The 18,866-nt window shown below is 43.3% G+C and overlaps 2 protein-coding genes across 2 annotated transcripts in view; both read right to left on the bottom strand.

Annotated features, from left to right (window-relative positions):
- Window positions 1–5,538, bottom strand: part of LOC133662622 (major intrinsically disordered Notch2-binding receptor 1-like) — a 30,543-nt gene extending 25,005 nt beyond the window's left edge. Inside the window, exons 1-3 of the mRNA XM_062066738.1 lie at window positions 4,731–5,538; window positions 3,472–4,662; window positions 1,517–1,714 (exon numbers count right to left, since the gene is read on the bottom strand). Coding sequence (XP_061922722.1) covers window positions 1,517–1,714; window positions 3,472–4,662; window positions 4,731–5,396 — 2,055 coding nt within the window. The 5' untranslated portion in view covers window positions 5,397–5,538. The remainder of the gene's footprint in view (window positions 1–1,516; window positions 1,715–3,471; window positions 4,663–4,730) is intronic.
- Window positions 5,539–8,851: 3,313 nt separating this feature from the next.
- LOC133641835 (A disintegrin and metalloproteinase with thrombospondin motifs 17-like) overlaps window positions 8,852–18,866 on the bottom strand; it is a 47,338-nt gene continuing 37,323 nt past the window's right edge. Inside the window, exons 15-21 of the mRNA XM_062035895.1 lie at window positions 18,100–18,257; window positions 17,812–17,971; window positions 16,177–16,312; window positions 14,817–15,021; window positions 14,592–14,744; window positions 12,017–12,194; window positions 8,852–11,937 (exon numbers count right to left, since the gene is read on the bottom strand). Of these exons, the coding sequence (XP_061891879.1) occupies window positions 11,795–11,937; window positions 12,017–12,194; window positions 14,592–14,744; window positions 14,817–15,021; window positions 16,177–16,312; window positions 17,812–17,971; window positions 18,100–18,257 (1,133 nt within the window). The 3' untranslated portion in view covers window positions 8,852–11,794. The remainder of the gene's footprint in view (window positions 11,938–12,016; window positions 12,195–14,591; window positions 14,745–14,816; window positions 15,022–16,176; window positions 16,313–17,811; window positions 17,972–18,099; window positions 18,258–18,866) is intronic.

Raw genomic sequence — 18,866 nt, 5'->3', positions numbered from 1 at the left:
TATCAGTGAGTATTAACGAGCGAATTTTAATGAGTGTGTAGTTAGTTATTGGTGAATATAAACAAGTTTGTTAATTATCAGTGAGTATTAACGAGCGAATGTTAATGAGTGTGTAGTTAATTATTGGTGAATATTAACAAGTTTGTTAATTATCAGTGAGTATTAACGAGCAAATGTTAATGAGTGTGTAGTTAATTATCAGTGGGTATTAACGAGCGAATGTTAATGAGTGTGTAGTTAATTATTGGTGAATTTTAACAAGTTCTGTGATGAGGTGGCGACTTGTCCAGGGTGTACCCCGCCTTCCGCCCGATTGTAGCTGAGAAAGGCTCCAGCGACCCCCCGCGACCCCAAAAGGGACAAGCAGTAGAAAATGGATGGGATGGATATTAACAAGTTTGTTATTTATCAGTGAATGTTAACGACTCAACGAGTGTTTTGACGAGTGTTGGGGCGGCATAGCTCGGTTGGTAGAGCGGCCGTGCCAGCAACTTGAAGGTTCTGGGTTCGATCCCCACTTCCGCCATCCTAGTCACTGCTGTTGTGTCCTTGGGCAAGACACTTCACCCACCTGCTCCCAGTGCCACCCACACTGGTTTGAATGTAACTTAGATATTGGGTTTCACTTTGTAAAGTGCTTTGAGACACTAGAGAAAAGTGCTATATAAATGTACTTCACTTCACAATGACATTCTTTTCACTTTAAAAAAATAACAGAATTTTTTTTGAGTCCGTTTAGCTGATTGGAGAGCCCAGAAAATACAGAATGTAGTTTTCTACTGGTCCTTATTTTCAATAGGTCATAAAAATATCAATAATTGTCGATACATAACACTTATGTATATCGTGATACAGTTTTCTGTCATATCCCCCCGACTAGGGCCGATAAATGCGTTAAAATGTAATATCGGAAATTATCGGTATCGTTTTTTTTATTATATGTATCGTTTTTTTTATTTTTTTTTTATTTAAATCAACATAAAAAACACAAGATACACTTACAATTAGTGCACCAACCCAAAAAACCTCCCTCCCCCCATTTCTTTCTGTTATCAATATTCTGGTTCCTACATTATATATCAATATATATCAATACAGTCTGCAAGGGATACAGTCCGTAAGCACACATGATTGTGCGTGCTGCTGGTCCACTAATAGTACTAACCTTTAACAGTTAATTTTACTCATTTTCATTAATTACTAGTTTCTATGTAACTGTTTTCATATTGTTTTACTTTATTTTTTATTCAAGAAAATGTTTTTAATTTAGTTATCTTATTTTATTTTATTTTTTTAAAAAGTACCTTATCTTCACCATACATGGTTGTCCAAATTAGGCATAATAATGTGTTAATTCCACGACTGCATATATCGGTTGATATCGGTATCGGTTGATATCGGTATCGGTAATTAAAGAGTTGGACAATATCGGAATATCGGCAAAAATCCATTATCGGACATCCCTACCCCCGACCCCTTCCTGCTGTGGCCTTTTCACAATAAAAGTGGAAAGTACCTGCGGGTCCAAAGCGTCTCCTGAGTTGTGTTTGTAGTCCTCCACGGTCCAGGACGGCCCGCCGAGCCTCGGCCCCGAATACAGAGGACTTCCTTTGGCGTGGGCGGGGACCGCCGGCCTCAGGTGGTGCTCCGACAGGTAGGACTCCCTCGTCCCCTTGAGGGGGCGGATGATCCCGGGGAAGTCGTATTGGTCCACCTGGAGACAGGAAGTGATCAAACTGTTTGGTGACATAAAGTTGTCAGCGAAGTGGAGGAACGCCATGTTGAGGGGCGGGGCTTCAAGCAAGTGTGTGTGTGTGAACAGAAGTGATGGATTGAGTAGAAGTATAAATAGAAGCTCATATTGAACCTCCAGATGGTGTTTCTTTCTGGAATCTTCTTCCTCCCTGGCGCTCTTCATCAGCAGTGTGTGTGTGTGTGTGTGTGTGTGTGTGTTGTTGCCTCACATGCACTCATCAATCACACACATGACCTTGCCATTTTTAGCCCCGCCCACTAACACACTTCCTGTTTACATCTGCTTCCTGTCTCTTTGTGAGCTAATCAGCACTGCTTAATCAGTCACACACGACCTCGCCCACTAACCTACTCAGCGGCCTGGTGGTTAGAGTGTCCGCCCTGAGATGGGTAGGTTGTGAGTAGGGATGTCCGATAATGGCTTTTTGCCGATATTCCGATATTGTCCAACTCTTAATTACCGATACCGATATCAACCGATACCGATATCAACCGATACCGATATATACAGTCGTGGAATTAACACATTATTATGCCTAATTTGGACAACCAGGTATGGTGAAGATAAGGTCCTTTTTAAAAAAATTTATAAAATAAAATAAGATAAATAAATTTAAAAAAAATTCTTGAATAAAAAAGAAAGTAAAACAATATAAAAACAGTTACATAGAAACTAGTAATTAATGAAAATGAGTAAAATTAACCGTTAAAGGTTAGTACTATTAGTGGAGCAGCAGCACCCTCAATCATGTGTGCTTACGGACTGTATCCCTTGCAGACTGTATTGATATATAATGTAGGAACCAGAATATTAATAACAGAAAGAAACAACCCTTTTGTGTGAATGAGTGTAAATGGGGGAGGGAGGTTTTTTGGGTTAGTGTACTAATTGTAAGTGTATCTTGTGTTTTTTATTCTTTATTCTTTTATTCTTTGGCTTTTAACACTACGTGAGTTGTGTGGTCTTCTGTCCTCTGTGTTTTTTTAAAAATACATTTTGATGTCTATTTTACTGTTTTAATTGGTTTTACCCTTTAAAATCGTTTTTAATCATATTTATTTTTTATATTGTTTCTGTATTGGTTTTCTATTCATTTATTCTTTGTTTTTATTCAGTCATTGGTGTAGCATAATATTGTTTTTAATATTGTTTTTAATATTGTTTTTAACATGGCTGTGCAGCACTTTGGAAACATTCTTGTTGTGTAAATGTGCTATATAAATAAAGTGGATTGGATTGGATTTATGTTGATTTAATTTAAAAAAAAAAAAAAAAAAAAAAACCGATACCGATAATAAAAAAAACGATACCGATAATTTCCGATATTACATTTTAAAGCATTTATCGGCCGATATTATCGGACATCTCTAGTTGTGAGTTCAAACCCCGGCCGAGTCATACCAAAGACTATAAAAATGGGACCTATTACCTCCCTGCTTGGCACTCAGCATCAAGGGTTGGAATTGGGGGTTAAATCAGCAATAATGATTCCCGGGCGCGGCCACCGCTGCTGCTCACTGCTCCCCTCACCTCCCAGGGGGTGAACAAGGGGATGGGTCAAATGCAGAGGACAAATTTCACCACACCTAGTGTGTGTGTGTGTGTGTGTGTGTGACAATCATTGGTACTTTAACTTTAACACACTTCCTACTTCTTGTCTCTTCATGAGGTTGCCGCTAGCAACCGACCCCTTACAGCGGGACACGTCACCTGACCTCTTTGGCACGGCAGGCCCGCTCCTTGTCGACGGCGTCGGGGTGGCACGAGTACGACAGCGTCCGCCAGTCCCGCGGCGAGACGTCCACCACATTGGAGTCGTCGTCCAGCGAGTGCGACGACATCCTGGCGAAGGCGTTCTTCCGCAGGGACGCCGGCCTCGCGTCGCCGTCCACGTTGAGGGTGTGGCAGCGGAAGACGCGCGGCGAGGCGTCCGGCGGGGAGGAGGCGGGCGCGGCGTCCGGCTCCTGGATCTTCTGGTCCAGCTTGTTGAGTTTGGAGAGGACCTGCGAGATCTCGCCGCGCACGCCCGACAGCGACTCCAGCTTCCTCTCGATCTCGCCGATCCTCGCCACCAGCTTGCACACGCTGGACTTGAGCTCGTCGTCCGTGTTGTCCAGCGAGCGCAGGAGGCGGTCCAGCTGCGACTTGGCCAGCTTGACCGTGTTGCGCTCGGGCGAGCTGTCGCCCTCCGACCTCAGCGAGGCGGCGCTGTCGTAGCACGACGACTGGACCACGCCCAGCGAGTCGCACACGCTCATCTCGTCCAGGAAGCGGAAGATGTCGCTGATGTCGTCGCGGATCATTTCCGGATCCTCGTCGGCGTGCTTGAAGGCGCGCGGCGGCGCCTTTCTCGGGTGTTCCGTTTGCGTCCCGATGCACGCCGAGCCGTCCGCCGCATAAAAAGACGGACCGTTGATGCGTTTGTCCCACATCCTCTTGGCCGACTCTTTCCTGTCCATCACGGCGGCTTCCTTGGTCTTCGCAGCGTCGCTGGCGAGGACGCCGGAATACGCCACCGGTCGCTTGGGGCTCTGGAAGCGAGTCTCGTTGGCGCCGACGACGCTGGCGTGGCGATGGAAATTGGCCTGCTTTTGCCCGTGAGGCCCCTCCTCCACGTTGAGGCTCAGGCTCTTCACTGGCCACGCCCCCCGCTTCCCGCCTTGGCGACCCGCCTTCCTGCCGCTCACGCACTCGGACACGGTGGTCGGCCCGAAGTACGTAGACGCCTGGAGGTCGTCCAGGCTCTCGTGCTTGACCCGCCGGCCCTCCTGCAGGTTGGCGCCGAAGGGGGGCGGGCAGTAGGGCTTGCTGTACGCCACCTCGAAGCTGCGGTTGAAAAAAGGGGCGGGCACGTGGCAGTGCGGCTGCGCCCTCCTGACGTCCTGCTCGCGCTCGGCCGCGGCGACCTGGAGGAGAGAGGGTTGCTGAAGTCATAAAGCCTAACTTCTTTTTACACTTTAAAAAGGGGACGCACCTGTGGGCCGAAGGAGGCCATCTTGTGGAAGTCCTCCTTGAAGATGTTCCTCTTCTGCATGCACGTGCGCGGTGGCGGCGGCGGCGGAGGCGGAGGCGGAGGCGGAGGCCCCGCGTGCACTCGCCGGCAAGGAGGCGAGGGGGAGTACTGGGGCAGGTGGTGCAGTTTGTCCAAGGAGGAGGCTCGGCACCCCCTGTGGCCCCCGCCAACTCCCAACAGGAAGTTGGGCTCGGAGGCTGGAAGGAAGGTCCGGTGCACTTCCGGGCGGGGGGAGTTAGTGAGGTGCGCGGCGGGGGGCTCGTAGTGGTGACGCGCGCGCCTGGCCTCCGCGTGCACCTGCCGCTTGACTCCGTGCGCGGCGGCCGCCGCCACGCCCCCGCCGCGCGCGCGGATCAGGTGGAGCATGGTGACGATGTCCGCCGCCAGCGCGCGCCGCTTGGACTGCGCGTCCTCGGCGGGGCCGCGCATCTTGTCCCGGAAGAGCGTGGCGGGAAAGTCCGGGTCCACGCTGGCCGCGCGGTGGAGGTGCGCGCGCAGCTTGGCCAGGTGCACCAGGTCCATGCGCGTGCACAGCGACGTGCACAGCTCCTGGTCGGACATGTTGGCGCGCTGGGCGTCCAGGTCCTCCAGGATCCGGCTCAGGAACTGCTCTGGCCCGGCCTCCATTGTGGATGCTCAGCGGGAACCCGAGAGGAGGGAGAGAAAAGACTTCAGTGCACGCCTGCCTCCATGCGCGTTCACGCGCCGAGCGTGGATCCGCCTCGGAAGCAGCTAGGAGAAGACCTCCCACGAGGACCACATGCTGCGATGAGGCTCGACTGGACCCGCCAGCCTGCAGCTGTCGCCAGGCGCCAAGTATCAAGGCGCCGAGACGACATCGGCCACATCCGGTTGTTGCTGTCAAAATAAGAGAAAGCATCCGTTCACTTCTAATTTTCATTTGTCGACTCCTTGTTTGACCTTAACTTCACTGAGCTGTTTGATAACTTCCTTTTGAATGGAAATATTACCAATCTCGACATGTTTGCGTAACAAAACGCACAACACCGTGCTTTTATTGTGAAGGACTGCACCTGTCCGACGGCAGCTTTTTGTTTGCTCATTGTTGTTGTGGTGGCGGTGACGTCACTGCCGCTTGAATATATATATATATATATATATATATATATATATATATATATATATATGCAAACAAAACTGTGTTTGGATCAGGGGTCACCAACCTTTTTGAAACCAAGAGCTACTTCTTAGGTACTGATTAATGCGAAGGGCTACCAGTTTGATACACACTTAAATAAATTGCCAGAAATAGCCAATTTACCTTTAACTCTATGTTATTATTAATAATTAATGATATTTATCTTTGTGGAAACACTGATCATCTTAATGATTTCTCACAAATATATATAGAAACAGATAAATATCAATATGCAACACTTTATTTTTATATTTTCTCTAAGTGCACATTTTTCAAATTGAACATTTTCAAATGATCACAATATCCCATTTTAACTAGCTAGCCACTAACATTTTTGAACAAATCATGAATTACTTTGCACCATGTTTGTACAAATAATAACTCATGTAAAATACAAAAGTCAACTCTCAAATTTTTTAAATAAATCATGTCACACTTTGAACTGGACACCAAATCTGTTATCTGTTTCTTTGTCAGTTAGTGAAGACCAAGTCTTTAAAATATTTTCTTGTATTTTCAAATTCTATTTGAGTTTTGTCTCTCTTAGAATTAAAAATGTCGAGCAAAGCGAGACCAGCTTGCTAGTAAATAAATACAATTTAAAAAATAGAGGCAGCTCACTGGTAAGTGCTGCTATTTGAGCTATTTTTAGAACAGGCCAGCGGGCTACTCATCTGGTCCTTACGGGCGACCTGGTGCCCGCGGGCACCGCGTCGGTGACCCCTGGTTTAGATAATTGATACTTCAAACTTGCATAAATAAATCTTAAGGAATATAACATAACTTAGCTTCTGAGAGCTTCAAAATGTAATGAATAAAATGCTAAAGTTGTTGATAAACAAGCAATTATTTTAATAATTAAATATGGTCATTTTAAATGAATTATTATGATAATTTAAAAATAATTATTTCAAATTGTTTATTTTAATGAATAATTCTATGGCTGGATGTAATAAGGAGTCATAAAAAATACAAATAAAAATACAATTAATTTTGATGTTTTTAGCAAAATATAGTAAAAATGTATTTAGTTTTTTTTTTTGAATTAGTAAATATATTTATTTTTAGGTAAGATAAACATAATACAATTTATCTCTAGCCTGGATGATTTAGTTCTTGTCACCCTGTTGTCCTCCCGTCTCTTCCCCGAGGATGGCTCCATGAGCTGGGCAAACGCCTGGAGATGCCCTACGTCAGTGGTCCCCAACCTTTTTGTAGCTGCGGAAATTGAAAATTTGTCCCAATTTTTTTTTTTTCCAAAAATAAATACAATCATATGTGCTTACGGACTGTATCCCTGCAGATTGTATTGATATATAATGTATATATTGTGTTTTTTATGTTGATTTAATAAAAAATATTTTTTATTTATTTTTTGTGCGGCCCGGTACCAATCGGTCCGCGTGGTTGGGGACCACTGCCCTACGTCAACAACACGGTCGGCGGCCCGTCGGTGCGCGGCTCGTACATCGCTGCCCTCTACTTCACCCTCAGCAGCCTGACCAGCGTCGGCTTTGGCAACGTGTGCGCCGACACAGACGCCGAGAAGATCTTCTCCATCTGCACCATGCTCATCGGCGGTATGCCGGACGCCTCGTATGGAATACCGTGATTGGGCAGGCACGCTGCTTTTATCGTGGGAAAGTGGACGTGAAAAAAGGCTGTCCTCACTCAGGTCCGCATGGAGCTGGAGGGGGTGCGGCCTCCAGAGCCGGCTGAAAATCGGGAGATTTTCGGGAGAATATTTGTCCAGGGAGGTTTTCGGGAGAGGCGCTGAATTTCGGGAGTCTCCCGGAAAATCCGGGAGGGTTGGCAAGTATGGCTAGAATTCACTGAAATTTAAGTTTTTCTTATATATATATATTTTTTATATATATATATATATATATATATATATATATATATATATATATATATATATATATATATATATATATATATATATAGTACAGTAAACAGTAATGAAAACACAGTTGTTCTACTAACTGTACTGTACTTGCTGCTTACTTAAAAAAAAAAAACTTACACTACCGTTCAAAAGTTTGGGGTCACATTGAAATGTCCTTATTTTTGAAGGAAAAGCACTGTACTTTTCAATGAAGATAACTTTAAACTAGTCTTCACTTTAAAGAAATACACTCTATACATTGCTAATGTGGTAAATGACTATTCTAGCTGCAAATGTCTGGTTTTTGGTGCAATATCTACATAGGTGTATAGAGGCCCATTTCCAGCAACTATCACTCCAGTGTTCTAATGGTACAATGTGTTTGCTCATTGGCTCAGAAGGCTAATTGATGATTAGAAAACCCTTGTGCAATCATGTTCACACATCTGAAAACAGTTTAGCTCGTTACAGAAGCTACAAAACTGACCTTCCTTTGAGCAGATTGAGTTTCTGGAGCATCACATTTGTGGGGTCAATTAAACGCTCAAAATGGCCAGAAAAAGAGAACTTTCATCTGAAACTCCACAGTCTATTCTTGTTCTTAGAAATGAAGGCTATTCCACAAAATTGTTTGGGTGACCCCAAACTTTTAAACGGTAGTGTACCTTTCACTATATGAGTAAAGCTTTTGTTTTGCCATTTGAGTACTGGCTAGCGATCTCTGAATCCGGGAACATATCCTTCACGGATTTGTTGAAAACATCCGCAAATGAGAACGGAATGTTGCTTGCAAGGTGGCCCATAATACTGCATTGCCGCCGCCTTGTGCTTCTCTGACCGTTCACGAGTGACTATATCCATTCGGCCACCGTGTTATGGGTTATAGATAAACCTATGGATAACGGAGACATATATAAAAGTCTCCTTTTCAGGTGAGAGACGACGCTAAAGGCAGTGCCTTTAGGGCACGCCCCCAATATAGTTGTCCGGCTGGAAATCGGGAGATTTTCGGGAGAATGGTTGTCCCGGGAGATTTTCGGGAGAGGCACTGAAATTCGGGAGTCTCCCGGAAAATTCGGAAGGGTTGGCAAGTATGGACTCCCGATGACTATTTTGTAATCAACGTCACAGAAGGAGCCCACGGAAGCTTCCACGGCAGCATTGACAGCTGACTGTCAGAAGGAAAGGAGCCTTGTACATGGTCACGTGACGACTTGATCACATGACCTGTCAGACTATGTCAACACAGAGCTGCCGTTTGTGTAAACAGAACCGTCTTTACTGGATCAGCACCATGAAGTACACGTGAACAAGTACAGTACACACATGTGTTAAATAGTCATGGCTCGCATTCACACACTAACATAAGATAGCACCTTTGACACACACACACATACTGGTTATCATTTGGAATGGGGACCAAGTTTTTGATCATCACTTGTGGGGACCGCCCTTTCTACAGGTTGTGGAGACATAAAAAAAAAAGAGGTAAAATGGCCACTGCCCAGTTAGCTCATACACTTCTTTAAATCTCTGGATTGATGAAGTAATGCGCCGATCATTCTTACTGGGCACCCTGGGGAAAAAGAGTTAATATGGTTCATGGGGACCAAATTTAAATAAGTTTGCATAATTCACACAAATTTGTACGTGACTACTGAGGACCATTAAAAAAAAAAAAAAAAAATCAAATCAAATTAAATATGGGCCAAAGCTTAAAAAAATCACTTAGGCATCTTCGGAATGGATCTGACTATCATTTAAAAAGGTTTCCCTTTAGGGGACCTGTTTTCTTTGTCCCCATACCGTCAGAGGTCCCCTAAAGGTGACTGTGTAAACCAGGCCTGGGCAATTATTTTGACCCGGGGGGCCACATTTAGAGAAAAAATGTGTCTGGGGGCCGGTATATCTATTTTTAGGAACACTAGTACAAAACCTCACAATAATGTCTGATTAAATGCTAAAAACGTTATGACAGACCGCCTTAAAAAACATAATGGAATTTTACATTTTTCTATGAACGATAAAACACTGAATATTGACAAAATATGAACGTCACACCCGCTTTCGATCGACATATTTCACAATCAAGTGGAACGCAACAAAAATGCAACAAACAGTGAAATATGAACGCGAAGGGTACAAAATAAACCCACCTACGATCTGATATATCACTAAGCTTTAGAACTTTGTTGTGAAAATCTCCTTCCGCGTCTGTGGAAACGCTTCCCGCCCACACTGCTTGGTGCCTCGTCTGAGCTGCTGTGACGTAGATTACCATAGTAACTAATTAGATTACCATATTTTTCGGACTATAAGTCGCAGTTTTTACTTATACTCAGGAGCGACTTATGTGTGAAAGTATTAACACATTGCCGTAAAATATCAAATAATATTATTTAGCTCATTCACGTAAGAGACTAGACGTATAAGATTTCCTGGGATTTAGCGATTAGGAGTGACAGATTGTTTGGTAAACGTATAGCATGTTCTATATGTTATAGTTATTTGCAGGGGCGCCGCTAGGGATTTTGGGCCCCATGAAAAGAATCTTTACAGGGCCCCCAACACAGCGGCAACATTTTTTGATGCTATTTTACATACAGTTATGCATTTTAATGGTATTTTTGACTATCATTACCATATTTTTGAAAGAAGAACAGCATCACAGTTGACATTATTTTTTCTGTATTATAATTTCATCATCAATAGGGGCCTCTCTGGGCCCCCCTCCATCATGGGCCCCTAGAATCCCTCTCCTTTACGCACCCTTTTCGGCGCCCCTGGTTATTTGAATGACTCTTACCATAATATGTTACGTTAACATACCAGGCACGTTCTCAGTTGGTTATTTATGCGTTATATAACGTACACTTATTCAGCCTGTTGTTCACTATTCTTTATTTATTTTAAATTGCCTTTCAAATGTCTATTCTTGGTGTTGGGTTTTATCAAATAAATTTCCCCCAAAAATGCGACTTACACTCCAGTGTGACTTATATATGTTTTTTTTCCTTCTTTATTATGCATTTTCGGCCGGTGCGATTTATACTCCGAAAAATACGGTAATTAGATTACCATAGTAACTAGTACATCATGCAAAAGCGCAGATTCCAACCATTGAAATACTTTGTATAGTTCAAGACTTAGTGTAAAACATGACTGCACATCATAATGGCAGCTACACTTTCCATCTTAAAGATCTAAAAAAATTATTTGGGAATGTCCGGCGGGCCAAATTGAAAAGCTTAACGGGCCGCATGTGGCCCCCGGGCCTTAATTTGCCCAGGTCTGGTGTAAACAGAGCGATGTCCCCATTAAGTAAGCATTGCCAGAACACAAATACACACACACACATACATACATACAAACTCAGTAAATGAGGTGTAAAAGTGACGCCCACTCGGAGATGAACTGCGTCGTCGTCACCGCCTTAGGTGCGCGAGCGTACTCGCCTCTTTCCAGGTGCCGAGAGAAACAAGATGGCGGCTGTACTATAACGCCTCTTAATTCTGCCCGGTGTTTGCGTGGCGTGCAGCTTTAATCTGACACACCTCCTGTTGAGCGAGCTGTCAAAATGGACAAAGTGCATATTTTTAGTCAGGCACAACATGACCACCAAATGGCGCACAACAAAACAATCCATCAACTTGCTCAGTTTGGCTGGCTTGGGTGACAAGGAGCGTACCCTCAGGCGGTTTAGCGAGCTTGTAGCTTCACTCGTAGAAGCCTTTCACGGGCGACGTAATCGTTAGCATACAGTACAACAAGGATTATTAACGTTCGGCTCTCGGCACGTCTTTCAAACGTGTGCAATGGCGCCACCTGCTTTGGCTTTTTTTCTTTTTTTTTTGTGAGCGCAGCAGAAGATCTGCCGGACATTTTCAAGTCTTCATCAAAGCCGGTAAGCGTTGGCGCTCACTTCCTGCTTGCCGCAGTGAATACAAAGGAAGAGAGGCGTGGCACGCGGAGCTCGGGTCAGGAACTCTTGCCGGCGTAAAAGTCTCTGCAGGTCTGGCAGCAGCGTTGGTACCAGCGCATGTCCTGGCACAGGTTCTTCTCGCGGATCACGCGGCAGTAAACCGTCCACTGGTCGCCCGAGCACTTGTAGGTGAGAGCAGCTAGGGGGGCGGGGCGGAGAGACAGGAAGTCAGCGTCACCGCGCCCGGGGATTCTTTGCTAGCCCCACTTTGGACTTACCCAGGCGGGGCGACGTGATGGTGTTGACGTTGATCTTCTGCGTGCAGGCTCCCTGGTCACACGGTCGGTAGGTGGGCGGCCTCAGCGGCGACGGGCAATCGTTGCCGTGGCGACCCGTCACTTTGTGCATACACTGGACCACCCGGGACTGCAGGCCCCTCCCACAGGAGGATGAACACTGGAAACCAAGGTTAGCAGAATTGATTAACGCGGACCCCGACTTAAACAAGTTGAAAAACGTATTCGGGTGTTACCATTTAGTGGTCAATTGTACGGAATATATACTGCACTGTGCAATCTACTAATAAAAGTTTCAATCAATCAAATGCATACACATAAGACACATAAACTTGTAGCTACTGGTCGTGACTTCCTGTCAGGTTCAAACACTGATGACATCTATTAAACAAGACAAGAAGCAAAGAATTTAACAGAGACACAATTCAATTTGGACTCAATTGAGGAGAGACGCCGGGACACTGTACTCTTGCACAATCTCCAGCACGCTCTGGCGAAAGATTGTATGCCTCCTTCCTTTATTTGGATTTTCTCTGACCACATGTCCACAGCTGCTTCCAGAGGGAAGTGGGTCGTAAACAGCGTTGCCTTTGGTTACAGAACAGTTCAAAAGAAAAGGTCGTAAACACTTCACAGAAAAGGTCGTAAACGAGTTCAAAAAGACGTTCGTAAAACAGTTGAAAAAGGAAGTCGCCTGGAGGGGATTCTGGTCCTGCTTTCTCTTCGCTTTTATAGTCCTTGGGTCAGACAATATCTTTCTGTTTGATTATAATACATGAAAGAAAGAGGAACACCTTCATCTTGCTTCCCCCCTTCACAGTGGAGTTTTACGAGCCTTAGTTTTGGTTTGCTTCTCACCGGGCACTCAATGTAACACAAAGTTTTTAGGATAACTTAGAAACAACTATTGTAACACTTCCTGTTCAAAAATATTTTAAAACAAGTACCACCATAATTAGGGTTGGGTATCGAGTATCGAGTATCGATTGGAACCGGGACTAACTTTCCGATTCTCCCGGAATCGTTCAAAAGTTTAAATTTCGATTCCTAGTTTCGATACCCAGTCCGCCGACCGGAAAAAAAGAATAAGTCCGCCGACCGGAAGAAGAAGCCGCTGGACACCAACGAAGAAGCGCCCACCGCCGGAAGTGTTAGCATAGCCGAGCGAGTCAGTCAAGCATGGATAGCGGGCGTCGGCGGTCGAAAGTGTGGCTTTACTTTACTAAAAAAAATGAAATATCGGCTAAATGTAACACGTGCGACAGGACTGTTTCGTGCAGGTCGAACATGATGAAGCACCTCCGAGTTCATGGAGTACAAATAAATGCGTGTCCCGTATTCGACGCGCTGCGCCGACCGTCCTCCTCTGCCTCTTCCTCTTCCTCTGGTTCCGACGCCCAGCCTGGCACCTCGGTGACTGCACTGCAGTCCGAATCCGGTCAGTAAAACAATATATATGCAATAAATAATGTGTTTTGCACCAACATTGAGGCAGCTAACAAATTAGCCCGCATATTTTGTCATAGACATTTTACAACCTGCTAGCCAGGCTCCGCGATGTGCTCTTTCCTGCAGCATCATACACTTATGTGTAAAGGTGTTTTCATGAGGTTTCCTGCAGCATCATACACTTATGTGTAAAGGTGTTTTCATGAGGTTTCCTGCAGCATCATACACTTATGTGTAAAGGTGTTTTCATTAGGTTTCCTGCAGCATCATACACTTATGTGTAAAGGTGTTTTCATGAGGTTTCCTGCAGCATCATACACTTATGTGTAAAGGTGTTTTCATGAGGTTTCCTGCAGCATCATACACTTATGTGTAAAGGTGTTTTCATGAGGTTTCCTGCAGCATCATACACTTTTGTGTAAAGGTGTTTTCATGAGGTTTCCTGCAGCATCATATACTTATGTGTAAAGGTGTTTTCATGAGGTTTCCTGCAGCATCATACAGTTATGTGTAAAGGTGTTTTCATGAGGTTTCCTGCAGCATCATACACTTATGTGTAAAGGTGTTTTCATGAGGTTTCCTGCAGCATCATACACTTATGTGTAAAGGTGTTTTCATGAGGTTTCCTGCAGCATCATACACTTATGTGTAAATGTGTTTTCATGAGGTTTTCAAAAATAAAGCTCTCTTGAGGAAAGTGTACCCCTGGGAAAATGTATTCATAATTTATAATATTTATATTCAAGTTCATAGATTTGATATTTATATTCTAGTTGAAAACAGCCCTGTGAGGAATTTATTGTAAAGTTCATAAAAAGTTAATAGAATTAAAATTGATGGAGAATGTCAGACTATTTCATTCAGAAAGACTGTAGGTTAGCTAGCTCATTTAAAATATCCTAAACTTTTTTTGACCCTGCCTCTTAAAAGAATCGGAATCGAGAAACGTCAGGAATCGGAATCGAAACAAAGAATCGGAATCGGAATCGTTCGAATTCAAACGATACCCAACCCTAACCATAATGACCAACGTTAAAATACAATAGCGTAGTAGGCTTAAGTATTCATTAAAAATGATTGTTTCACAATAAAAGTGGACACATCCTACCTTGGACCAATCGCCAGTTTTCCACTCGTAGCACTTGGAGTAGTCCTCACAAGACTCCTCCTGGGTGGGCTGGGACAGGGGGTCACATTGCCCCCTGGGGTTGGTGCACGTGACGGTCCGCTTGTGCATGCCCGGTCCGCATCCCGACGAGCACTGCAAGGACAGACGCGAGCGTGTGAACACTGATCACTGGCCGGCTGTGGATCGCCTTAAAAGGGTGCCCACCTGAGACCACTCAGACGCCTCCCACACGCTGAGGCAGAGGCGCCCCTCGCAGCCCTGTAGGACGGGCGGCCGCACCCCTTGGCAGTGGACCTCGGAGGTGCGGGTTAAAGACCCGTTCGTCTGCTGCTGCACGCAAAGGACCTCGCGGTGCTGGACGCCCGGACCACACGTGACGGAGCAGGACCCCCATTCAGGCACCACCCACCTCAGGAGAGACCATGACCACGGTTTGATGCTTGGTGCCACTTTACAGGCACGTTTGTCCTAAAAACGTCTGTTTTGTAACTCATGCAATGTGTGTGTTTTTAATTTGTGTGTGTGTGTGTGTGTGTGTGTGTGTGTGTGTGTGTGTGTGTGTGTGCTTGTATTTCTACCCTTCTTGAGACATCAATAAGGAAAAGTACCTTCCATAGGAGGACCGGTGAACAAGTTAGGACCAAAATCATGGTCCCAATACGGAAAACCATTGCATCTAATAGAGAGCCAAATACTAGAGTCTGTGAACATTGCTCCAAAGTCAGGATTTTTTGTTGATTTAATGTGCATACAAAAGTAAACATTGACAGGTGCAAAGGCAGCAATATATGATAAAAGAAGACGGCAGCTAAAGAAGGACTTCCCTATTCATCCCCGAAAAAACCCGCCAGGTGAACAGCTGACTTTACGACTTCTGGTGCTGATGTAAGTCAACCCAAATGTGACCTTAGGATGAACAAATACACCACGGTACTAAGACTTTAGTGGCCATTAACAGTTAGCTTCTACAGCTGGGTTGCCCAAAGTGCAGCACAGGGGCCATCTGTGGTCCGTGACTCCTTTGTCATCGGCCTTAAGTACATTACAAAAAACTGAAAAATAGAGATCTCATTTGCACCCCTGGTGGTGAAATCTATCAAAATTAGAGTGGTCCCAAAAAGGAGGGATTTTTCAAATTGACTGTGTGTCGGTTTGAAAAGTGCTCCCCCTCTGGTCAACATATGTAATAACAAGTGTGTGTAAAACTTCGAAGTGCTCCCCCTCTGGCCAACAGATGTAATAACAAGTGTTTGTAAGAAATTTAAATGCGACCCCTTAGGCCAAAATAAATTTTTTATTAAATAAATAAATATGTATATAGAGACATACTGTAAAAACTTGAAGTAATAAATGAAGATTAAAAACCAATTACAAACAAAAAATAATTTAAAAAAAAAACAATTTACTAAAAACTTACCTCTTTTATATTTGCATAGTATGTATATATTATTAATGTTGTAAATACAAATATTTATATATGTAGAAAGAGTGGTCCTAAAGAGGTAGGCATTTTTCGGAGGTCTCAAGAAGGTAACAAATACAAGAACGTGTGTGTGTGTGTCACCTGTACTGGCAGGGCTGATAGTTGCAGGTTCTGACTTGAGGTAAAGGACGGTTCTCAGGCTGACAGTAAGAATCATTCACCACCTCCATGGACTTGTTAGCCATCCTCATGCACGACACCACCGTCCTCCTCTCCCCTACACACACACACACACACACACACACACACAAAGATGATGTCATCACACAGAGAGCCAAGAACAACATTACAGCAAGCAGCGCCAAATGACCACCAGAGCCCCCATCAGGATGTCATTGGAACAGCTTCCTCACCAAGTCACACTGCAGGGCCTCCTGGACCCACACAGGTGTCAGGACCAGTACAAAAAAGGTTTTAGACCAGGGGTGTTTAGCGGCCCATAGCTAATTTCTTAACAGCCAGTGGCACAATCGTTAGCATTCTAATATTAGCATGCTAGTTTTTTGACAAATTTTGCAGGTATATACACCTCAGCGTCAAATATTTTGTTCCTCAATGTATGCTACTTGTTAGCATTATAATTTTAGTATGCTAGCTTTTCTTTAAAGCTAATTTTGTAGGTATACACCTCATTCATATTTTGGTACTTGATACATGCTAATAGCTAGCATTTGAACATTTTCTTCTGGTACATACCTCAGAGTAATATATTTTGGTACTCCACGCACAATACAGTTAGCATTTTAGCATGCTGACATTAACATGCTATCTTTTAACTAATTAAGCAGGTACACACCTCAGTGTCATATATTTTAGTATTTTACTAATGCTAATCGTAAGCATGCTATTTTTAGCATGTTAGAATAGAACTGTTAGCATGCTAGCTTTTTTTTTTCTAGTTAATTTTGCTCACATTTTTCGTTACTTGACACTGTCTTGCCAGAGTGCTAACTGTTAGCATTTCAGTTCCACTTTAGCGCCAAAGTTTTTCTTGTGAAATTTTGACCTTTTTCTTGTGAAATTCCAATTCATTTTTCACAAGTTTTTTTTATATTTGCTAAGTATGTATATATTATTAATGTTGTAAATACCAATCTTTATATATCTAGAAAGGGTGGTCCTAAAGAGGTAGGCATTATTCGGAGGTCTCAAGAAGGTGAGAAATACAAGAATGGTGACATTTGTCAAATAAAATTCTGACTTTTATTACAAAATTTAATTTTCTTTGTTGTTCTTGTAAAACAGTGACATTTTTTGAGTAAAATTATTACTTTTGTCATAATTTTGCCAAGTGAAATTCCCATTATTACTATAATATTGCCAAAATTTTTCACAAGTTTTTTTTATATTTGCAGTGTATGTATATATTATTAATGTTATAAATACAAATATTTATATATCTAGAAAGGGTGGTCCTAAAGAGGTAGGCATTATTCGGAGGTCTCAAGAAGGAAACAAATACAAGAATAGTGACATTTGTCATATAAAATTTTATCACAAAATTTACATTTTTTTTGTTGTTCTTTTGGCTGGAAATCGATATTCTATATAGTTGTTTTGAAGGTGAGAACTCTCAAAATGGCCCCTGCTTCCTTTGATTTGCCAGACAGTGGTCCTCAGTGTGTGCGTGTGTGTGTGTGTGTGTGTGTGTGTAGCCCACAAACACACACACACACACACACTATGTTGGGGTTTAAACAGATGTATGTGTGTCACCTCCTCCACAGTACACGGTGCAGTCGTTCCAGCTGCTGTGTGTCCAGATGTACAGATGTTCTGCGTCTTTGTTCTCCTCACTGGTCTTCTCCTGCGAGACGTTCAGGGACACCGTGTACTCGTAGTGAAATCCATAACTGCGGTCATGGAAGAGCAGCACCTGTCCGTAGTGATTGATGGAGGAGGGCAACAAAAAGATGAAGAAGGAGAAGAAAAAGGAGTGAGTGAGCTGCAGTAAGATGTACTAATGCATTAACATGCAGGCATGCAAGGTCACATGTCATCTACCATGAGGTGGAGGGGCGTGTTGGTGGGCCCCCTGGCAGACATCTTCTCCCACAATCCCCTCCTGACGTAGCGCACGGTGGTCCCGGCCAGCTCAAACTCTCCTGGGAGTTCAATCTTCCAATCGCTGTTGATGGACTTCTTGCTGGCGTCTTTCAGGGCTGAAAACAACACAAGCTCATTAAAATGCACCAATAATTAACACACTTATTATTATTTAACATGTTTGTAACATTCACCAGTGACTACATGATAAATGATATTCACCAATAACTAACACACTCATTAATATTCATATTCAATAATTGACACTCATTAACATTCACCTATAATTAACCATGCACTCATTAATATTCATCAATAACTAACTACACTCATTAATATTCAACAATAATTGACACTCATTCATTGTTAATTAACACACTTGTTAATATTCACCAATAACTACAAACTCATTAAAATTCAAAAATAATTGACACTCATTAACAATAATTGATAATTAACAAACTCATTCATATTCTCTAATAACTTACTACACACGTTAAAATTAATCAATAACTAACTACACACTCATTAATACTAAACAATAATTGACACTCATTAACATTCATTGATAATTAACAGTCTTTAATATTCACCAATAACTAACTGCACACTCATTAATATTAATCAATAACTAAATACACTCATTAATATAAAAAAATTGACACTCATTAACATTCATTGATAATTAACACACTTGTTAATATTCACCAATAACTAACAACACA

Source organism: Entelurus aequoreus, linkage group LG02, assembly GCF_033978785.1.
Source record: "Entelurus aequoreus isolate RoL-2023_Sb linkage group LG02, RoL_Eaeq_v1.1, whole genome shotgun sequence".
In the NCBI taxonomy this organism is placed as follows: Eukaryota; Metazoa; Chordata; class Actinopteri; order Syngnathiformes; family Syngnathidae; genus Entelurus; species Entelurus aequoreus.
The sequence above is the reverse complement of the archived record's forward strand: the minus strand, read 5'-3'. Positions and strand labels throughout refer to the sequence as shown.